The 23,911-nt window shown below is 36.0% G+C and overlaps 2 protein-coding genes across 5 annotated transcripts in view; one reads left to right on the top strand and one right to left on the bottom strand.

Annotated features, from left to right (window-relative positions):
- LOC124293993 overlaps nucleotides 1–23,911 on the top strand; it is a 73,202-nt gene that overhangs the window by 12,058 nt on the left and 37,233 nt on the right. Inside the window, exon 1 of one of the 3 annotated variants that reach the window (XM_046737255.1) lies at nucleotides 15,848–16,334. The exons of the other annotated variants lie outside the window; for them this stretch is intronic. The gene's annotated coding sequence lies outside the window, so the exon portion shown is untranslated. Of the gene's footprint in view, nucleotides 1–15,847; nucleotides 16,335–23,911 lie in introns of those variants that run through there. 3 annotated transcript variants of the gene reach the window in all.
- LOC107224418 (NADP-dependent malic enzyme) lies at nucleotides 1,293–23,699 on the bottom strand. 2 transcript variants are annotated; one of them, XM_046737230.1, is made up of 11 exons: nucleotides 23,535–23,699; nucleotides 12,102–12,270; nucleotides 11,641–11,799; nucleotides 11,369–11,550; nucleotides 10,203–10,512; nucleotides 9,196–9,378; nucleotides 8,599–8,824; nucleotides 8,384–8,526; nucleotides 6,770–7,064; nucleotides 5,861–6,005; nucleotides 1,293–5,043 (listed from the first exon to the last, which is right to left on the bottom strand). In XM_046737230.1, the coding sequence occupies exons 1-11, from the start codon at nucleotides 23,558–23,560 to the stop codon at nucleotides 5,004–5,006; spliced, it is 1,878 nt and encodes a 625-aa protein (XP_046593186.1). In that variant the 5' UTR covers nucleotides 23,561–23,699; the 3' UTR covers nucleotides 1,293–5,003. The 2 variants fall into 2 exon arrangements, with proteins under 2 accessions (XP_046593186.1, XP_015519942.1); XM_015664456.2 differs by having other exon boundaries at nucleotides 1,293–3,316; nucleotides 23,535–23,698.

The raw sequence follows: 23,911 nt of genomic DNA on the forward strand, positions 1-23,911 counted from the left end.
AAAGATGACAGAAAATTTTTTTCCAAGCATTCGGATGATAATTGACATTATAAATTGATGATAACGTTAATGAGGAGCTCGAGATACATCGAGTGTACGAGTGGATTGGAAAATAATGACAGGAAATAAATTGAAGGATTTTTAAACAAGACTTATCTTAAACGAGAGCTTATTAATGCGTTGATAAAAAAAGGCCAGGGGCTAAGAAAACGCGCCATAAACCTGAGGGGGTAGAGCGAATGTTGATATGGAGAAAATACTCGATCGACGAGTAGAAAAAAACAATGAAAAAAAGAAAATGTACGATAATTTTTAAATATAATTAGTTTAAATACATATGGGACATTCCACGCCAATTCGACCTGGGTTTTACCCTTGACCTCTCAGATTTGGCGCGCGAATTTTTCTATTATTGTTCTCACTTTGAAAGGTACTACAATTTTTAGAAATGTTCTTCTCGAACGACCAGAATTAAAAATTTGAAAAAATTTGAAAAAATTTGGAAAAAACTTGCGTCAAATATAGAAATTTTCAAGCTTGGACCCGGAATGGGCCGATTTTCCCTTCTTACTGTTTTCCAAGCTTTTTCCGAAAAAAGACGAAGAAAAAATTAGAAGCGAAAGTCATTTTACTATGGATGGCTGCTGAAACATTTTTATATGTCACATGGGATTTTTGAAATTTTTTTCAGAATTTTCGGAACCATTTTACCATTTGAAATTTTTTTTATTGACAAAATAAAGAAAAAAATCTTGCGAAAAATCTGAACAAACTTTCAAATATCCAATGTGACATACAAAAATCTTTCAGTAACCATCCATAGTAAAATGATTTCCGCTTCTAATTTTTCTAACTTTTTTTTTTTCGGAAAAAGCTTGAAAATAGTAAGAAGGAAAATTTTGATATCTGACACAGGATTTCTCAGAATTTTTTCAAATTCTTACTTTTGTTTGGTCGATAAAATCGTTTCTAAAAATTGTAGAAAATTCACGTTGAGTCGAAAGAAACGAAAAAAAAAACCGAGCACCTTTCAATGTGAGAACAATCATAGAAAAAATCGCGCGCCAAATCTAAGAGGTCAAGGGTTAAACCCAGGTCGAATTGGCGTGGAATGCCCCATATATAATGCCAGAGCATAAATATTGCTTGAAAGGAAAATATCTATGCGGTATAATACTAAAAGTCATGTTTCGTACTGATTAGATTTTACAATTACAGATTAACAATAAATATTATAAATCTATAAATATTTTATATACTTACGTCGATGCGGACCAAATGAAAATCTGGGATAAAAGTTGGGATTTGTTTTCTTTTTATTTTTTTATTCCAAACGACGTAACGTTACTTTCGGTTATTACTCTTCATACGAATTTTGAAAACACATCAATTGAACGTTTGACAAGTCAAATGAAAATTTTCAGCCGGAACATATTACCAGTGAGAATGATCATTGAGTAATAATTTTTCTAGACATTGAATTCATTTTTTCACGTGCACTTGTGTTATTCGTAAATAGTTTTGGTATACGGTCTTTGGCTGGCATTTGCACCGTTATGCTTAAATTTATTATACGTATGTTTTTAATGCACATACATAAACCCTACGGGTGCCGTTCAAAATAATTTACGATCCATTCCCTCTTTTTATCTCTCTTTCTCTTTATCTCATCATGCATCACATAAGATGTTCGTGTATAATATACAAACGGAATTAAATAATTTATAACTTATTTTTTTCAATAAAAATAAGGATAGTAACGCAGTATACGCATATATGTTGAGTATATACGTTTACTCGCTTGCGGATGATTCGATAGATAGCAGTGGTTTTTTTTTTTTTTTTTTTTTTTTATGACGATACACACATTATTACATGTATTATATTTATTACATGAATGTGTCGATTAAATTTGTGTATAAATATAATACGTTTACGGCAGTATCTTCAAGGTATATTATTATTATTATTATTATTATTATTACTATTATCAACTTTCGTAAAATAACTTCAATTTCAATTGATTTATTTTTCTTTTGTAATAAGACGACATGAGGAACCTCTGTGCATTTTATTTCACAATTATTGGTGTTTTCTTTTTCTTCGCTATTCAAGTATACGGCCGACAATTAAAATTAATATTCAACGATTCGCCATGCGTTGTTGTTACATACTTACAGTGTAATACAGTACGTTAACACGATATTGCGTTGTTACAATATACGTATGTTTTAGAGAAAATACTGTTATTTCAATCGCGATTTACATCGCACAATGATATACAATGAAGCGCAATAAAATTGCTTTTCAATAAATTTCCAACCAACAATTGTAGACAAAAATATATCTGCATTACTTTAACTTACACAAGTCATTCGTATAATAATATTACAATTATTATAGCGTATATGAATACTGTTGTTTTACACGTTGGAAAAAAAAAAAAAAAAAAAAACAAAACAACTAAAGATAATTAAACTAATTATTCCTCATCCAATCAACATAATACTGGGGTTTACGTTTGATTTTACTTTTTTCGATTTGAAACAAAAAAAAAAAAAAATTAATCCTTTCTTTATTTTGTTTACGTTCTTGCTTTCCTGTTACAAATGTTATCACATCTGCCTGTATAGTTGCTCCAGAGCAACTGTACATATTATATATACATATATGTATATATATAATATATATACAAATATTATATAAAGGTATTTTGAAATTGTCGCTTCAGATCCTTATGCAAAAATTATACTTTCGGTGACGAAGATACTTTTTCCTTCCTCATTTATTTATTAAATTATTTACTTAACAAAATTTATATTACTCAATATTTTAACACGTGGCATCGAAATCAACGAGGCATGAAAATATCGAAGATTGCAACTTTAATACAACTGGGCTCCAGGCTCGTGGTTGTTTTTTTTTCTTTCTAATTCTTTGTTTCATAATTATTTTCGCAATGCATTTTTAAGTAATATTGTAACCAGCGAAAGGGTTACTTCTTTTTCTAAATCAACAATAAATAATGATAGCTTATATCGACGTGTCAATCATTCATACGAACCCGACACTTGACAAGAATATATACATATATATTGATATATACATATATATATATGTATATGTGTGTGTTTTTGAGTACGTATAATCTATGTATTCGTTAGCTATTGTTATTCTATCTACCGTTGTACCAACAATCTATATGGGTATAGTTATTTTTTTCGAAAATATTAATTTCGCTCTTTAGTTTATTAAATTAGTCACACAGTTTATACGTGACGACATCCGGTCTTTGGAATCGCCAACACCTTACAATCTGTTGAGGGAAAAAACAAGAACACAACATGGTGTTAGTTATTACGGGGTTGGTCTAAACTACGAAAAAACTTTAATTTGCATTATGACTATGAAAAATAGACACTGCGATGATTTCTCTAACTCGATATATAGGCCAAGTGATTCGCAACGAAAGTAAAACGCGACGAAGGTTTGTTTATCGCTATCAGAAACGATGCAAAAATATTTTTTTAAATTATTAACATCTGTCGAATATTGAACACAACAGTATTGTGTATGTATAGAGCCTTGATTACTTATAAAATGCTTACAGCGTTTACTATATTTTATTATTGAGAACTGTGTTACAGTTTGACTGATTCTTTTGCAATGCAAAAATTTCAAGCTTTCTTTCAAATGGCTAATCAGATATTGCTTGATATAATCAACTGGCTGTCAGGAAGGAAGGAAATTTTGAATTTAGAAGTGAATACTCGTGTGCAGATAAAATTGCAGCGAATCATTCTACAAGTTTATACTCATGATGTCGTTTAAATTGCTTGACTACGTAAGTGTGGCAGTATTTTCATAGAAAAACGACGATAGGATGTACGAATGTTTGTTAAGGTGTAATTTTGTTCGTTGAAAGTATTGTATTATACCATATGCAAGAAAAAATGGTCACGCGATAAATAAATAAATAATTATATAACTTATTTGTCTATCCTTTTTCTCCGTGTAATGCCACAGGGTTAAGGATTATAGGTAATTCGTTTGAAGCTGACTAAAATGTTTTATAAATAATGCTGTCGCGTACATACCTATACGTATATGAAATAATACGTACACGTCCGTTAAGTTGTCAATTATTAATTATGCATACACAGATATACAATACATAAACATATCTATACATTTTGAAAATTTGAACTAAAGGACGTTGTAATAATACTTACAAAAGAAAATTTTTGCAACCTATAGATGATAGCCAGGCTAATTAAGCGGAGCATGCATCGATCGCTTCTCTGTCTATATTAATCAAATGATAAAAAAGTTTTGCGACCTCTCGAGGAGGTTTTTTAGTATACTGTTAATTCTTTTTTCAGCAATACATGGATGGGATGAAAAAAGTTATGTATTAAGATTAGAGCTGGGATGAAGTTGGGAGAAAATTAAGGGGGCGAGAAAAGGATTTGATTGGTCATCGATTTCGAGTGTCAAAGTGGGTAAGAAATGAAGATACGTAGAAATAAAATAAAATCTTCAGTCGTTATTGATGGACGTTAATACTCGTAAAATTATGATGCGATTGATGAAAGTATATGTGAATTAGAATTAATAAGTGAAGATCACATGAATTTGGCGTTATTTGATGGAATTTTTCTTTTTTTTTTCTGTTTTTTGTTGCTAGTTATTGCATCACGTTCCAAGTTAGCACGAAAAATCCATTTATCATCTTTTCATCAATTCTAGTTTTGTCAAAATTATGACTAGGACTAACTGTGGTAAAATTTCCTCGAGGTAAACTTGCTTTGAACGTGCAGGTAGACGGTTCATTCGGATGTGGTCCGTTTGTATAGAATCTCATTCATGATTCATGCAGGAACGCTTATTCGCACGCCAATAATCGGGTAATCGAATACGATGAGAACCCAACCTTTGTATAACGAATAATCGGCTAATATTGATAATCGTCATTTAAACTATAGTCCAGCAGACGGATTTTGTTACAGATGTTTCAAATCATGATGGATTTTTGTATTTTTTCTGAAAAAAGATTAGTCAGGCTATAGCAGAGTTTTTTTTCTTTTTTCTTTTTTCTTTTTTTTTAACTTTATTTATTTTTAAATGTTTTTTTCTCAATTGCATTTTTTTTTTTTTTTTTGTTTGGGCAAGTTTTCTTTTTTGTTTTTCTGGCGGATTTATCGTTACTATAGATCGTAGTATTCTTTAAGCATCTCTAGTGTGTTACTGTACTGTCTGTGAAACAGAAGCATAATGAGAATAGTGGCAAATTTAAAAGAGTACAAGAAAAAGCAAAGGAGATTCAAAGTATTTGTAAACAGAAAGCAGAGATACCGCTGTTATTTTGTGCCGAATTCCTTTTTCTCATGGTCCATCGAACAAGGTATTGGAAAGAGAGAAAGTGTGAATAGAGAAAAAAAAAATAAGAATTTAAAAATATTACGCAAACTGCTTAAAAATTCTTCACTATAGGACTTTTCGAGGAACCATTAATCGTGCAGTCTTACACGTAAAATTAAAATGACAACTGACATGCATTTTTTTTAGCAGCGATATGTATCAGAGCGTGTGAAACAATGACGAAAATTGAAAATACGGGCAGAAAAGATAAAGAATGTGATCAAGATCTGGTAATGAAAGTGAGGAGTATTTTTGGATAATAGATTCTGAAGCATCAAATTTGAATCATACTTCTTAGACTACGCTGTAAAAAATATAGGTAAAACCTACGATACGCAATGTTCTATGTGTTGTTGAACTGTAAACGTGCAACGTACGCCTTAACGATAAAAAGAAAAAAAAGATTTGTGTCTATGAAAAAATTGGATGAAAAACTTACTGTTCCGGAAGTACTCGAGGTTTGGCCGAATCACCGGGCCAGTCGTACATATTTGCTAGAGGACTGTCGTATGAGGCATCGTACATTTTGCTAACGATAAAATTTCGCATGTCTTTCGGCTCCGGATATTCGCTGGCTAGGCCACCTGTAATGAATAATGAATCTCAAATGGTAACGAAGCTCACGCTTCTCACTGATAATTAAGTAGGTTGGTTGGCCGGAAATAGATAAATTTTATTCATTTCATTGCGAGATAGTCGTGCGTTGTGTATTTATCAAATTTTTTTATTCGTAAGCTACGAAGATCTGTTTAAAAATACAAAAATTGGCAATACTGGAATTATAAAAGTAGCTTAGATATCGATGCTTTATTTCAATCGCTTTAAAATGGTTATAAAAAAACCTGTTAGATTCGTTCGGTTTCACGATACGATGAATTGTTTTATGTCGGAAGAATATTTTTCTTTAAATTCACTGAAACACTTTGCTCTATCGTCGTTAAATATTCAATTTTACAATATTGCACCGATATTGATCGTGATCGCTGATCAGCAAATGGCAATATTGAACGAAGAAGTGATGAGTGAAAAGAAAATCTGTTTCAATGACTTTGTGGAAAAGTAATCTTACGAATGAAATGAGCCATCGGGGTGTGAAATAGAATTATAGAACGAATCTACTGGAATTTCGACAATTGTGAAGCAATTTGAAACGAAGCATCGATATCTGAACTTTTGTTCATAACTCTAGTAGTTCCTATTTTTGGCATTTTAAAAGAGATGTCTTATTGTTAGTACCTTACGGATGTGACAATTACGACCGCCTCGTATTCAGATTAACAAAAAGTGTCAATTTCTGACCAATAAATCTCCTTAAAAACGACGAATCGTCGATCAACCGATTACTGACCCTTTTTGTAAGCGTATTCGGCAATCTTTATCGCAATTATGATCGAACACTCCTTGATGCAGCTCAACGGCGGATACAGACTTCCCAGTTCCAAATCCTCGTCTTTAACGTGGTCTGCTACCACCTGGGCGGAAATGAGGAACAGCTCCTCGGTTATGTGGTGACAACCCGTAGCTATCACGCCCAAAGCTACACCTGGGAATATATAAGCGTTGTTCCCTTGTCCCGGCTTGTAGATTTTTCCGTTGTAGTTCACTTCCCCGAACGGCGATCCTGACGAGAATACACAACGACCCTGAAAAAGAGGTAGTTGAACAATTTCACTGTTCTTCTTCGAATGCGAATAGCATCATAGAGTACTTGAAGCTTATAATCTAACAAGTAGAGTTAAAACTATTAAAAAATGTGACATAAATAACCGGTTGGTGTAATTGCAGTCAGCGATGGTCTGTTTGGTTTTTTTTTTAGTCAAATCAGGCCTTTATATTCTTTCATTTTTGTCGTACCATTACCGAATCACTGCAACAGTCACGATTTTTGATAATATTTACTATACTCGTTTTCACGTTATACGGAGAATTTTATATTTATGACTATGTAGTAACTACAAATAGACACTTCTCATCAATCGTACCATCTGTCAGTCAGCTTATGAAAATTCTGTTCCCCGAACAAATCAAACTATCCTAATAGTGTATTACAATTGCGAAGGTTTGACTGTGTCGAAAGGTGCAAAACGAGAGATTATCACCTCGTTCGTATGCGGTACGAAAATAGCATGTGCCGTGATACGATTTAATTCTCATACATTTTCACTCCCCAGCAACGAATTTGCACGTTCGACAAACGCTTATCACAAGCTAACGATTCATGGACTATTTTAGTAGGAGATCAGGAGATCTTATTTTTCCTTAAAACTTGACGTGAAATTTTGAAATTCTTTTCTAACGTTAACAAGTTTGGAGAGCTGCGTGAATCAGGATCCTTTCGAAATCAATCGCAATGCAATCTGAGAATCACTTAATTCTGCAGAATCAGTACCCAAGTTTTTCGATATGGATGAAAAAGTAGAATGTTCATACAATAGAAGGGTTACAACTGTGTCCTATTTTTTTGTTCTGTAATATTTTGGTCAAATTATAAAGTCTTCGGAATAAATGAAGAAACAAGAAAAACTACAGAAAATAACAATTGCATATTTTGAATTTCTACTTTGTCACCCTTCTACATTACGATTCTTTTTTCAACTTTGGACACATTAAAATATTCGATACCGTGACTCTTCGAGAATTCGATATTTGGCCATTTTAACTTCCAAGCTCCACCCGAGTTCCTTTATCACAAGAGTTTATAATTTTTCGTCCCAGTAAACTCGGAAATTGTTGGATAAACGGATCAAGTTGATTACAGAAAATTACACATTTGTAGTGACAATCGTGCAAGTTTGTAGCACCGCTTTGCATTCTTCAATTCAAAAACTACAAATAATCTCCAAGCTTCGTCGATTTAAGTTGAATAACGGATTTCTCAGAACTTTGTTCAAGATACTTGATTCGAGACTTCTGCAATGGACTTTTATACAGAGACTTTTTCCCGCATCGGAATACAACCCACCTCCGTGTTTTCGTAAGCTTGTTGAGCGGTGCACTCGGCTTTGCTCGTTGGATTGCTCAGCGCAAATATGAGGGGTCTTTCGTTGTTCTTGGCCATTTCTTGAAGCACTTCCGGCGTAAAAGCTCCGGCAGCAGCCGACGCGCCTGTGAAGAGAGCGAAACGATTTTGACTTTAAAGAGGTTTTCCTGTCTGTCAAAGGGCCCGAAAATCCTTACCGATAAGCACCGTCGGCTTGATCTCCTTGACAACCTCCAGCAAGGACTTCATGACCGCGTGATCCTTAGCGTACCAGGCTTTGTGACCGTCCAGGTTTCCCACGGGCCGATTCTTCACCAGGAGACCGTCGATGTCCATCATCCAGATGTTCGCTCTCGCTTCTTCTTGGGTACATCCGTCAGCTTCCATCGCCTTAACGCAGAGATCTGCGATTCCGATGGCTGCCTGGTGTAATTCATCACAAATCACGAATCAGAGATTGTTCTTTCAGAACGTTTCACAGCTTTGGTATATAATACAAGTGGTAAAAATTTTGAACAGAATCAAGAACATCTCGAAACTAATTCTTTGAAGTAAATGTGAAAATTTTAAAACCAAGTCACTAAAAAATTGTAAAGATCTTTAATGTCTTTTTAAAGTAATATATTCTCTACCGAGGAACACTCGGTTTGGTTGAAAATAATTTGTCTAGAATTTTTAAAAGAAACACGTTCATTGGTCTAATATATTCCATATGTTTTCGGTATTTATTGTTCGCAAACGCGTTGTACGAAGACAACGGTTTATAAGGAGGAAAAATTAACCCGGAAACCCACCTCGCCAGCACCCAAGAAAACGAATTTATTATCACGAATTTTCCGTTTGGTGATTCTTTTCGATGCGAGAATACCAGCAACCGCGACTGCGGCGGTTCCCTGAATGTCATCGTTGAATGTACAGTACTTATCCCTGTACTTGTCCAGAAAACGGAAGGCATTGTGGTTTCCAAAATCTTCAAACTGAAATTAAACAGCATTGTCAAACGTCGGAGATATTCATTGAGAAATAATAATACACATGATTGCTACTAAATTACCTATAGGGTCGGCAATTTTGCAGCATTTTTGGTCAAATCCTGATTGTCGACGATACAGATACTAATTCGTTTTCGAATTTAAAGCTCGCGCAAGGCGAATTAAATTACTAAGAGACGAAGTTTGAAATATTCTCTTACTATAAAACTACCGAATTTTGCACTATTTGACCGTTCAATTCTATTTTTATGTCCAAAAATGCAAGTTAACGAACCAATTTGTGAGGATTTAAAATTCTCAATGTTTATTTCGGAATAAATCGTCTGGGCTGTCTGAATAAAAAGTTGAAAAAAGAAAGAAAATTGTAAAGATCTCCAGCAATGTCATTTATGCCAATGATCGTGAAAACGAATGAAACAACATTTCTATCGTCATTAGAATGAAATAAAAACACCAGAGTTCAATCATTTCGAACGTTCCGAATAAAACCTCCTCTCAAATTGTTGATAACTTAAAATGGTGTTATTATAATTCGTTCAGATTCATTTCCGTTACACAGTAGCGATGTTGTTTGATAAAATATATGGAGATTTTCGACACGATTATTACTATTTTCCCAACTTTTTTTTGTTGTTCAGACAGTCCCGCCAATGCGTCATTAAAATCACGGAACAATACCGTATCTAGGTCGTAAAACGAGTTGATTCGGTTTCTGTTCAGTGTTCGAACGATCGAATTCCACCCGTGCCTTGGAAGTTGATAAAAATTTTATGCCAAACTATACCTTAACCGTGAGAGTTATTACTGACCTGGATGAGGACATTTTGTCCGTATTTCTTGACGCATGCAGCCATGAATTCATCGATCAGTTCGTCGTACTCGGCGCCTTGTGATCTGGGCTTGTTGAGACCGATATAGTGCGGATCATTTCTAAGCTGTTCGTTGTTTGTCCCGACGTCGATTGTGATCGGTAAGCATTGGTGTGGCTTTATGCCGGCCAACGCCGTGTACAGAGCCAATTTTCCTACGGGAATTCCCATCCCGCAAGCACCCAAATCACCCAATCCCAGAATTCGCTCACCGTCAGTCACGCATATCGCCCGAACGGCTTGCTCCGGCCTGAAGGAAAAGGTGGAATGAAAAAGTGTATCGCAGCTTTTCGCACAAGTCACCCACGACAGTTTTTATAACAAACGGACACTGACAAAAATTTCATTTGTTATAGTAACTAGAAAAATTGAGTAAAACAGGTATCGTTAAAAAAACTCTTTGAATATTGTTGGAATTACGAAAAACGAGGTACGCGTAGTCATTTTGCGCTATTGTCGATCATTTTTAGGTAATTGCAACGCAAAATCGGTTTGTGAGGTTTACTCTACTTTTTTAGTTAATTAAGGCTTTAACGTCAATTTATTGTTGCACAAGCATTTAATTTTCGCAAGCTGCAAGAAAATATAGTAACAGTGCTAGACTTTCTGGTAACAGTTACAAATCTAATTTTCATTTTGTACCTAAAACTATATTTTTCGATTGTGGTAAAAAATGAGAATAATTAAGGACTGAGCGGTAACCGGAAATCAAAATTTCTCTCAGTGAATGAAAAGTGGTCGAGTGGTTTGCGTGGCAGTTTTTGTGGGACGCGACTGGGCAATTTTTTCTCCCTAGGGACGAAAACGAACTCCCATGGGCCAAAAGTAAATAAATCGTAGAGTTCGCACGAGCGAACCTATCTTTAAAACACTGAGATGAAATTGATCATTTTCCTCCCGTTAAACTGCTACGCAAAGTCCCACTTTTCATGCGCCTTAGTGATAAAAATTATTCACGAAACAAGGTAAAATAATTGAAAAATATTGGCTGGGGACAATCTCTCTTCTTACATAATCCTCCTCAACTGCTCTCCGAATAATCGATCAGATTCTTGAATCCGGTGCTTAAACGCAACGTCGTGGACGAATAAAAGTGCGTTACTAACCAGTTATTGAGAATCTCGTATATGTGACCCTTGTCGTGGCAAGTGATGAAGAGACCTCGGGGTCTTCGGTAAATTACACCGAATTTCTGACAGGCAAGTCCCACGGTTGGTGTGTAGACTATGGGCATCATCTGCTCGATGTTTTCGCTGAGAAGACGAAAGAAGAGCCTTTCGTTTCTCTCCTGGTTTTGACGACGGTGAATTTCGCAAAATTAATCTGACGAATGATCGATATACATATACGTACACCGTGAACCGAAACTTTGAATTACCTGGAGCTCGACCAAGTAAAGATACCGGTTCAAATCCTCGGTGTACTTCATCACCGACGCCTTACACAGGGCAAGCTGTTCTTCTTGAGTTTTGAATCTTGGAGGCTGGAGACCGTGGATACCAAGGGCGATTCTTTCCTTCAACGTGAAGGCCAACCCCTGAAATAGCGTTCGCAGAAACGATTAAGTCACACCGTGCAAGCACTTGTAAACGAGTTGTTGATTAACGGTTCGGAAAATAACCCGAGGAAAGATGGAAGTTCCTTTTTCGAAAACGAATTGCACTAGTTTGACGAATCGCGTTCGACTCGTGGGATTTCATTGAATCGCAAAGAATTTCAAAGGAACCTTGTGTTTCCGGAAAATGAAATTCGAGAAAAAAAACGTTTTCAAAGTCTTTTCGAACGATCGGCGTTGCCTTTTAGACTCGAACCTTGACGGCGAAACCTCAATGTGTGTACCTTGTTCAATCTGGGATCTCGGAGATGACCTATACCCTTCACCATGTTGATTGGTACTACGTCTCCCGAGACCTCGTGAATCTCTCTGTGCTGAATGTCCTTGACGGCAGGGTGCGAAGGTGGAAGTGCGCGCGCCCAAGCGCCCATTCCACCCCTGCCATAGGAGGGTCTGAAAGAATGAATAACGAAAATTATCCTCTATAATCAACTCGTCGTCGTAAACAAGTGCGTGGCAATTTTTCACAGGGGGAGGATAATTGCGATCAAATTTACGTCATGTTCGATGAAATTTCATAATTCGCATCTACGTCGCGTCATCCCTTACTAAATTTAACCCCCGTCAGTCACACCTCCAGATCGTGACGTAATAGTCATTGGGGGTGAAATCAACCCCGCTCACTTTGAAGTGATAAATAATTGAAAAATTGAAAGAAAAAAAATTTTTAAAAAAATATTGCAATGCATTTCAACCATTGTGAGTAAGGCCATGCCGATTATTTTCAAGTCGTGTCATTTTTAGTATAAAAACAAATGTCGTAAAAAAAATTCGAAAAGATGACTTTTTTTTACAAAAAATCATGCGGAAATTTGAATATTTAATTGCAGAGAAAAAAAAAAAAATTTCTGGAAGGTATCGCAGGACCAAAAACCGGCTGGGGTTGATTCAACCCCCGATGACTGTTAAGGGTTAACCTTTCAACGTTTTTTCTCCTCCGAATTTGTCGGATGAAATGTGTTTTCTATGTTTACACCGAGAAATGCTGCGGGGTCATAAAAAATCGTTCGTTAAAAATGGCCTGCTGCTAATGATCGGAAGAAAAGAAAAAATAAAATTTGACGTCAAGTCTTGTCGTTAATAAGTGTGATCAAAAAATTTGTAGAAAAAAATTGTGCACATAAAAAATAACAGCTAAGATTATAAATTTATTAATCGAGAATCCACGTGCCGGGATCGTACTTTTTTTTATTTTTTATTGTTATATTCTTAGCCGTATTGCTTACGTTGTACACACTGCAAATATGCATGCAGAATGTTTTCTTCCTGCCGACGCAAATTGCCAATTTCACGCTAATTTTTCTTGCGTGTGTAAGAAATTCTTTCAATCCTCGTGATACTCTATAGATTACAGACTGCAGACTGGCAATCATGCAGCGTTCGTTAGGTGCTGCTAGTCTACTTATTATTATACCGCAATTTGCCGTTGAAAGAAAATAAAATTCTTTGAAGTTGATACAGTATTCATAGATTAATCGGTATTCCTAGTTGAGGACATGTTGTATTGATTTTTTTAAACCTCTTCAAATCATTGTTACGGATATCTGACAAGTGCGGTAAGTACATATGTAAATACACGTTGCTTCGTGTATATACTTAGAACAATATACAGACGCTTGACATAGTAAGTAAGTATAAGTAAAATATTGATCGTTTGATTTGAATTGGCTAGCGTGGAAAAAATCGAAAGGTTATTTCACCTCGACTAATTAATTAAGACAATAAAAACAGTCTCTGCCTCAAGCCTGGTACTAAATAAAAAATGTCGATTATCAAATTGCAGACCTGAGTATATCCGGGGGATCGCAATATTCCGTTAATAATATTGACGCAATATGAAAGCTCATTCGTTAATTCTTTAGGGTATTTTCCAGTACCTGCAACAGTGAAAAAGTTTGGAAGACAAATATGAAACGAAGTGATTTGAAAACATTTTTTCGACGCCTTTGATGTCACGTGGAGCGTTTTTTGGCGAGCGTTTCAGATGTGAATCAAAACCTGGTACGAGTTCACTGAACTCGGTAGATTCGTTGAAAAATCGACGAGAAGAAACGAATGGAGAATAGCTGATACAAAATAAGTACATCACTTTTTAAATATCGCTTTGAACGACGATTGTCCGAATGACAGGAAGATTGATGTATTAATTGTTTAACAACGTCGTGTGATCGTTCTTTCTTGTTTTTTTGTACTTGGGGATAAAATGAAACTCACGAATCTAAGAGTTCGCTCAAGCATTTACCTACAATACACGTAACAAACGATAAAAAATTGTTTGATGCACGTTGAATTATATTTAAAGAAAAATTTTGTCACCAAGCCAAACTATCAAAATCCCGAATCATCGACGTGTGGTGATCGAATTAAAACGTGCGACAAAAACAGCAAGTTAACACGACAAAACAGCAATTTGTGTTTAATATTTGGTTACGTATACAATTTAACGCGAAACTCTCAAACATCGTCATATATCATACACACATCACGTGATACGCGTAGCGTAATGATGACAAAACATAATGAATAACAAACGAATAGCTTCCGGCAATTAAGCGAATTGCTATTATAAACGAGAGTGAAGTTATTGCGGTTAATTCCAGGATAAACGGTGGAAATATTTTAACGAAAATCTCGAAAAAATTTTTTTTTTTTACCATATCTACGTATTTCTGCAAAATGTACATATACAAGGAAACTAACACGTGTCTCAACTCTTGGCTCGGTATCAAGCATGTGTCAACGGTGATGATGGAAGTTTGACTTAGCTAGTCGACATTCGAATTTTTTCACAACAGAAAAAATCCGCTGCGTATCTTACTTGAATCGAGCAACGAAAAATTATGCGGTACTCTGAATGAGAAGCCTCAACAAATGTAACAGGTGTCAGTGAGGTACGTTTGAACAACATGTTACTATGCCTTGAGGTTTAAAAAAAAAAAAAACCGCTTTTCAAGTTATATTTAACGTATAAATGGTTTTCAAATAAATTTACACGTGTAAAAAGAGGAAGAATAAAATAATGACTCACGTATGAAAATGTTTGGTTAACAATCTTTAGAGATCATATCCCATTTTTTGCAATTACTTTAGTAAAGGAATATATATCTTTGCGACTATCTAATTTTAACCGTGCACTGAGAGAAATTTTTTAGTTCCGATTATCGCTCAGTCCTTGACTATTCTCATTTTTTACGACAATCGAAAAATATAGTTCTAGGTAGAAAATGAAAATTAGTTTTCTAGCTGTTACCGGAAAGTCTAGTATCCGTTACTATTCTTTCTCACTACGATCACTGTTACTATATTTTCTTGTAACTGTTGCGAAAATTTAATGCTTGTGCAACAATAAATTGACGTTAAAGCCTTGTTTAACTAAAAAAGTGCAGTAAATCGAACAAACTGATTTTGCGTTGCAATTGCCAAAAAAGGATCGACGATAGCGCAAAATGGTTAGGCGTACCTCGTTTTTCGTAATTCCAACAATATTGAAATAGTTTTTTTAACGATATCTATTTTACTCAATTTTTCTAGTTACTGTAAGAAATGAAATTTTTCTCAGTGTGAATATATTTAGACAGGTGATTGGCTTGTTGCAACGGATTATCCCGTATGAAATTGCATTTCAGTTTATTTAAAAGCAAATTCATCTTATCTCAATTCCGTATTAAATTCTGTTGCCAAAATACGTGATCGATATCAAGTTGAAGATCGAAGAAGCATTGATTTGTTTTTCATTGCCTACTACAAAGAAGTGGCGAAAAAATATACTTGATTGTAGTATCTAATTGTTGAAAAAATTGTATATTTTTCACTTTCTTTATTCCATACTTTATTTTTCTTCTATTCCAATACGATTGCATCAAATCCATCTACGCTCCTTGGAATTCTATTTTAAAATTTAAAACCTGGTAGGTAGCAAAATCGAATACACAGGGTAACTTCGTAAAGCGCGAAATAAAAAAATCTGGAACAAAATGCAAGATCACGATCAGTGGTCGAAATGTTCTATTTATAAATGCTCGGGCAGAGGTATAAGGTCGACGAGTAGATACAAACGACCTACACTCCCGTCGACCGACCATCCGGTTGGAAAAATAAAATTTACTTCCATCATTCAAACGGGTGAAAAAGTATTTTTTTCAATTAATGCCTAGTTTCATTGTTGTCGTGACAAATTTCTCATACTTTGCCGATGGAAGGTGAAATATTTGTGATAAGCTATCAATTTTCAATGGAATCATTAATTAAACAGACGTATGATTAATATCTATTATAATAATACACGCCGATAATCGCGAGCCTGGAAAACGAAAGTGAGTGCTTTTTCCATCGATTCGTATCTCTCGTTTTTTCCTTCTTCTAAGGACTGTGGTTATCACATATGTAGTGCACGACGTATCAACGTCCAATGGATAATCAGAAACGAGGACGTAATCTAACCACTCGCCACGACGACGGTACGTTAGATAAAAATATATTATATGTATATATGTGTATCACATTGTACGCACAGTGTTGGTAATTAAACAATATAATATGAGTGAGATATTTAACTCGCGCGAAGTTAGCGGCCTTGTTGGAATTTTGCCATCTTTATCCTAACGTGCAGTTATAGGTGTACGTATTTATAATTCTCGGTCGTTTCGTTTATTGACCTATTTTTGCTACTGCGTGTTATTGTTATAGCATAATATTGTCAGAGTTAACAAAACCCTACCATCGATAATAACGGTTAGTATTCGGTGATATTTGCCGTTGGTAAACTTGAAACAAGTATAAAGAACCACAAAATTACGCAGACATTGCATAAAACAAAGAAAAATAATAAAGATAATGTCCCAGGACAGTTGTTACGTAATGATTTTGTATATAAATATAACGTATTTTTTTCTTTTGTCAGTCATTGTTGACTCATCATGCTGGTTACGCATTACCGTCATTATACCGCAAATGTAAAACATGAAATAAATAATAAGAAATAAGCGAATGTAAAAACGAATCTGCCTGTAGTTACAAATTCACAAAAACTTTGGACTGAATTTTGTAAAAAATTATAAAAAATTTCGAATAGATTCGTTCGCAGTTCAATTTGAAGTAGCTTCGTTAACGCTGATAAAACGGAGGCGAGACTGACGATCGTATCGATCATCGATCGTCGCAACGAAGATCATCGACAGATTACCGTTAACACCTTGACACCTAACAGGGGACAGAGATTTCTCCCGTGATTCACGGCTAAGCATATCCATCAGGTGTAACACCGACTTGGGTCGTTACAACGTTGACGCAATTTTCTGGTTTATAGTCGCGATAAAATTTGTGCAACAGAGTTGAGCTTCGCCAATGCAGGGCTCGAGGGCAAGAGAGAAACTATTATTGTTTCTGCATGGCTCCCAGCCAAGCTGACGGAGCTAAAGCTCAGCTGCAAAAGCTTTTTGACGACTTGAATTTTTTTTATTTTACAAATGCTACCTTGCAATGATGAAAAAATTTAGCATCAACGACTGTATAATCAAGTTAAATAGTTACGATTTACATGTAATTATTTACGCTATATTTTTTTCGAATTACAACAATATTTAAACCGTTGTTTCCAAGGATACACATTTTTTTCGAAATTTTCTGGCGATGATGACAGAAGTCGAAGGAGAGTAAAAGTTTCTTTCTCGTTTTAATCCGATGAATTTCTCCTCTCCTATTTACCTTGAGGGAAAAACTAGATCGGAATTTGTTGACTACGAAGTGACAGTCATGAAACTACATAAATTGTAAGCATTCTTCTCGCTGTGAGATTGTTCGGTGATTTGAAAAGCTCAAGACATTTTAGTACATCGTAATTGATTTCACTTAATTTTCATGGCAAATTTCTGTTTTCAATGGCATTCCGGTTTACCGCAAGATTCGCAGATCCGTGCGACTTTATTAACGATTTCCAATCCGTTCTAGCATCCATAAAAGTTTGATTTTATTTTGTTTTTAAACAAGCAACGATCACTTTAAGATTATTTACACCTGTCATATTCTGACGGAATACATTATACCGTTCTGGTGTTTTATTTCTTCAAAGAGAACCTAAATAATAACGCTGCCAAAATCGTTAAAGGTCCAGTACCAAATTCTTGACGTTGTACATTCATACAATTTTCATCATCACGGTTGTTTCGTGATTTACTTTTTGAAAATAAGACCGACCATTGGTCGAATCAACGGACAACGACGAGGTCTACAGATATCTAGTTCTCAATTTCGAAATTCACTCTATACTCTGAGAACTTCCTCCGTCCATTTTAAATAATAAATGATGCAAGCTGTAAAAGATGAATGAAAAAAACTACGAAGACGTTGAATCGTCGTCAGCTGTTTTCACTTTGAATTATCACCCTATCCCGTGAGTTTCGTAGCCTGATCATTTATCTCAGATCCAACCGATTAACCTTGAACGTGTGTTTTCACCTCGATATACAGAAAAGTCTCGATTACTGTTCGGTAAGCAATTACAGCGATGCGGTATCGCATGTTCATTATTTCCGATAAGGCAAAAGCAACTGTGCTAGCATTTTGCTGGGTATATTTAGGTACTCAGCTTGTCTAGCCGGCATGTCAGACGAGATTTGAGACGGTACAGTCAAAACAGAATTATCGCATAGTAGCATGCCTGTTATATGTCACAAGTGAAGAAAGTTGAAGGATCACTTTACCCGTCAGCGCGAATAATTTGATATCTCAAAAATGTTGTATACTCCACGTCAGCTAGCGAAACTGATCTAATCGCGATAAGTGTTTTTCGTTCTTCTTTAAAAATCGCTTGACAAAGTGCGTTAAAACAAATAGTTTCGGTACCGATGTATGTACAATAGAATAGGGAAATATCCGAAAGATTTTCAGGAATCGAGAAAAATCTGTTTCAAGGATTTCAATCATCAGCATTACTGCTGTTAGGTTTCTCTTTGAAAAATGTTTCTTTCCTCCAGCTCTGGAATCGAGTGACTCGCTAAATTGTCGGCGTCTACAATTTCGCGTCTATTAGCGACGCGTTTCGCACGGACCAACGCCTACAAGGACATGAAACTCAATTAACCGGTTTTGGGTGAATAGCATGGATTTTTTTCTGACCTTTGTCAGCTGCCGCTAGATTTTTGAGTCTTGCCTGAATGCGCGTGTTCACCCGATCGCGTTTTCGCACGAACAAATTTTATATGTGTACAATTAACCATAGAAACAAAAAATAAACAGGTCACGTTTCTGCTTTGTTCTGTCAAGTAACAAAAATTCAATCAATTACAGAAAAATGAAAATTACCTGAATATGACGTCATCCACGCTAATTTTCTAATGTAAAAATGTGCAAAAATTCGATTGTGAGCAAAATCCGTAAAAAAAAAGAAATAAAATACAACCTGATTAAGTTGTGTTAGTCTGCGTGATTTTTTTTCCAAATTCCGGAACTGGAACAAAGACTTCACCATAGTTGACTTGTACGATAATGCAATCATTCCACAGTGATTTTGATTTTTTAATTGATTTTGTGTTAGTCAAAATTCCCAAGGTTCGATTGTCTTTTTCAATATTGGAAAGGTTGGGTTTTATAACATTTAATTTGAGCAGCTTCGGTCAAAGTTATTGGACTTCGGTTCTATTCGGTTTCTCGATAAAATTGTTCTGACAATAAATTATTAACTTGCACTGACAAAAATTTCATTTCTTACAGTAACTAGAAAAATTCAGTAACACAGGTATCGTTAAAAAAACTGTTTGAATATTGTTGGGATTACGAAAAACGAGGTACGCGTAACTATTTTGCGCTATTGCCGATCCTTTTAAAATCAGTTTCTTCGGTTTACTCTACTTTTTTAGTTAAACAAGGCTTTAACGTCAATTTATTGTTGCACGAGCGTTAGATTTTCGCAACAGTTACAAGAAAATATAGCAACACTGATCGTAATGTGAAAGAATAGTAACGGATACTAGACTTTCCGTTAACAGCTAGAAAACTAATCTTCATTTAGTATCTAGAACTATATTTTTCGATTGTGGTAAAAAATGAAAATAGTTAAGGACTGAGCGGTAACCGGAACTAAAAATTTCTCTCAGTGTGTAACCTTTTAAATTCGTCGCACAGGTTCAATTGGACAGGTATCAGAGTTTATATTGCGTGGAACGATCGTATATTCTATCCATGCGCGGATCCCTTGCGATTATCGAGCTTTGTCCTTGAGTATAGAACAATTTCCTCATTCAGCACGAACGTATCTGACGTAATAGGTGTGCTACACGTGTGTAGTACGAGTACATACAAGGGTATCGTTAATTCGCACCATACTCGCGGATCAATGCCAGCGGACATATCATCAGTTTTCGCCTTATGTACAAAAATTTGTTGTACGTTATCACGATGCATCACACACGTATTAAATGAACAAGTATTATCTCTGTTTGATAAGCCGACAAAATATTTGCAAAACGCGGGGAGCGATTAATAAAAAGAATCGGCACATTATATCTGCAATCAGATTATAATAAATTACGAATTGAGTATTGATTGCATTTTTACTGCTCGCTTCTAGACAATGGAGACAAATTGACAGGAAGAAAACAACGATAATAGAGTTTCGGAAAGTTTTCACGAGTCTAAACATATCATGAGATATTTTGAGGAAATTTAATAGCACACTAAAAACACAGTTTTTATGGATTTAGGCGACGGGTTTATCGGATAAAAGACAGGCAGATTTTAGTCGATTGTAAATATAACGAACAATCGCGAGTTTATAGTTTTTTGTTGGCTTTGAAAAACTGCGGTATAAACTAATTTGAAGATGTTTAGCATCCCACCCCGTGCAATTTATCATGGTTTCTATAATTCGGTGTGAATTTAAAACAAAATTTCAATCTACATAATGATAAAAAGAACAAAAGGATTCACAGATTTCTTTTAAAAATTCAGGGCGAATTTCATTTGCAGGTTGACTAGAAGGTTTGGAAGGACAACATTAATTTTTACAAAACCATTCAAGGATCACTTTCTTTAATGCATTATAATGACGGGGTTTCCGAATTTATAGTGTTGTTTTTCTTTTTTTTTTTCTTGTCTTGTTTTTACAACTAGGACTATAATTCAACAACGATTTTTCAGTTTATTTTGGTATCCTTTTTGCTGGACAATCACGGACCGAGGGCTCTTAAAGTGGTATTACCAGACCACTGGGTCATGTTTTATCGATTTCCAGCGGCTAATTCGTAACTGTAACCCACATAGTCTGTGGGCAGGGTCGTATAGTACAAAAACTGTTCGTGGAAGTATTTTCTATTTGATGAGGAGGCTGGGAGAAAAGTAGGTAAGTTATGGGTCCGAATTTACTGACATGAATACTTCACCAGGAGGACAGAGCTGAATATTTCCGTCCGCGAAATATATACGGTAGAATTGACGGTGAATTTTCTGCCCCAAAGAAAATTTAGGGAACAGAATCCAGGAAATAAACGATTATTATAATAACAGGTTGATCTTGGGTTTTCTACTTGAGTTATTCTGAAATGTAGCTACCCATTTTCCGATTAACATTACTTAAACAGAAGAACACCCCCAGTACTGAATTCGAATTGTAAAAAACTTGTTTTTTAGACTAATTTTGTTCACTATAGATATCTGCAGAGTTTGCTTGAAATTTTCACTATGAATAGTTACCTCCATAGTGGATACAAATAGATTTGTGTAAGTGTGGTACAAAGACAGTTGAAACAATTTATGGGGACCTGATCAATGACAGAAATAAGCCCAAAAACATTGGAATTGGATAAGAAACATCAGAGTCCGTTCATTTTTTACAATCTAATTACAATACTTTTTCTGAAATCGTTGATATCTAAGCTTGTGTTATTCGAATTTGCTTGTATTAATTTCCGTAATAAAGTTGAGATGTTGTTTCACTGATTGTCACCATTCATGTCGCTGGAGGTGTTTCGAACGGTCTTTTCTCTTTCCCTGTTAAACTATGGGTCCCATTCATCTTCAAGCAGCATTCAATGCTTGAATATAATAAAAACTGAAAAACTGAGGTAAACAGTGACGTAATGGAAATCATACAGCGGTCTGTTGCTTCTTCGGTGAGTGTCCATGTACGTTGATTAATTTAACCAATTCGTCATACACGCTTTTTAAAATGTCGCTAATTTTCAACTCGTTCTGTTTATTAGACCTTCGACGTACTTAGTCCCTTTCGAACACATCTATCATAATCCCTGCGATCGCTGTGATGACCCATAGGACGTTCACAAGTTTGAAAAGGTTTTATCTCATTAAACTATTCGCGATGCCTCGGTATTTCACAATCCGAAACCTGCAGTTGGCCGCCGTCTGTGCCAACTGCTCCAATTGCATCGCGGAACTTGGAGAATTCAGAAGTGTGACAATAACGACGATGATAATTATACACCGGTGTAGGTACCTGCTGTTTTTCAACCTTGGTAATTATGTCTCTTTTTGTAGACGAACGGTGAAATATGCGGATTGATACGTTTGTTCATTTGCCGATCGGTATTCGTTCACCAATTACAGTTTCAGAGGAAACGCTTGACGGATTAACCGATTTCTCAATCGTCAGTAATACAGAGGTAGAAATATATCGCACATATAACAGTGATTGTTAATTTCGCTTTAATACCAAACACGATTCGCCAATACGCGAGTGTTATTCAACTCAAGGTATAAAGATCTGTCGAAAAGTTGTTCCTCTTCGGATGCTTAAAACGAGTAATTCGTTGACGGCGATAAATTATTCCAATTGTAAACGAGTCGAGCTATTCTCGTCGAAAGCATCGGATGACATTTCGCTAGACTCGAAATCGGCAAATACCTCAACTGCATTGAAATGAATAGCGAACAAAGTTATCCTCGTACGTTTTTCGACCCTGGATTCGTGGCTATTTGTAGAATTGGCATTTCGAGATTAAAACCGACGGAATGTCGACCTGAAAATATATGCCAAACGATCGATTTTTCGGTCGATCAACGTATCGGATGTCTTGAAAAATGTGAGGTGCAAACCACTTCGCGTTAGTGTATAAAAGATCGATGAAATCAGTCGGTAAAACGAATTCCTTTCAACCCGTTCGTTGACTATACAGAGTACATACATAAATACTAAGAAAACGATGAATCGATCCACGTCGAAGAATCGAGCAACGTTCACAGTTCAGGCGGAGGAGGACCGTTGAAAAAGGGTGAACGTCAAACGCGAAAAAGAGAGAAGTTACAATTTGACAGGAGAAGTGACAGTGCGTCAGAAATTTTCCCTCAGGCTGAGAAAATCGCGTTGGTTTTTTCATTACGTACGAGAAACAAATCTAGACCGCAAATAACTCGGGCCCGGCTCTAAAAACACCTGCGAAGAAGCGAACGGATGAACGAGCCGAGAGCGAACCGGGGGGCTGCCTTGTATCGATCGGGAAGAGGGACTCGCCGGGAAGGTATTTTCGGTATGTTCGATGCAGCGTTTTTCGCGTAAACGCGAATACAACGTGTGACGGAGAGTTGAAAGAAGCGCAACGATGCGCGGCGAGTTATAGAACGACTCTAAAACGGAGGATGAGAGACCGGCGGATTTCGCAATTTGAATAAAATTTTTGAATCGTGTTAATATCGAATAATGTTATACTCACAAAACAGAACGTTGCAGAAAGAACATTTTTGCGAGGTGCTCCAGCTGATCGCAAAGATCGCTTCCCTCCCACTGATCTCTTTTGGCACGCGACTGCGCACGTCTCCTGCCTCACACCTCGCTCCTCGAACCAGTTCAGCGCGGTTCTGGATCTCGGATGGACTCTGCGCCCCCCGGAACGAAACTGAACGTCACCTTCCTCCAACTCTCGTTTGGCGGAGCCACGCTGTGTGTTCACCTTCGCACAATACACCGATAAATCAACAGCTGAGTCGCCTCACGCACACGCGCTTCCTAACGCGCCGTCGAGAACCTCGACTTCGGGAAGATACCCGACCTGAGACCCGCCTGCCTGCAGGTAATAGCCGAACAGCCGCA

This window comes from Neodiprion lecontei, chromosome 1 (assembly GCF_021901455.1).
Source record: "Neodiprion lecontei isolate iyNeoLeco1 chromosome 1, iyNeoLeco1.1, whole genome shotgun sequence".
Taxonomy (NCBI): domain Eukaryota; kingdom Metazoa; phylum Arthropoda; class Insecta; order Hymenoptera; family Diprionidae; genus Neodiprion; species Neodiprion lecontei.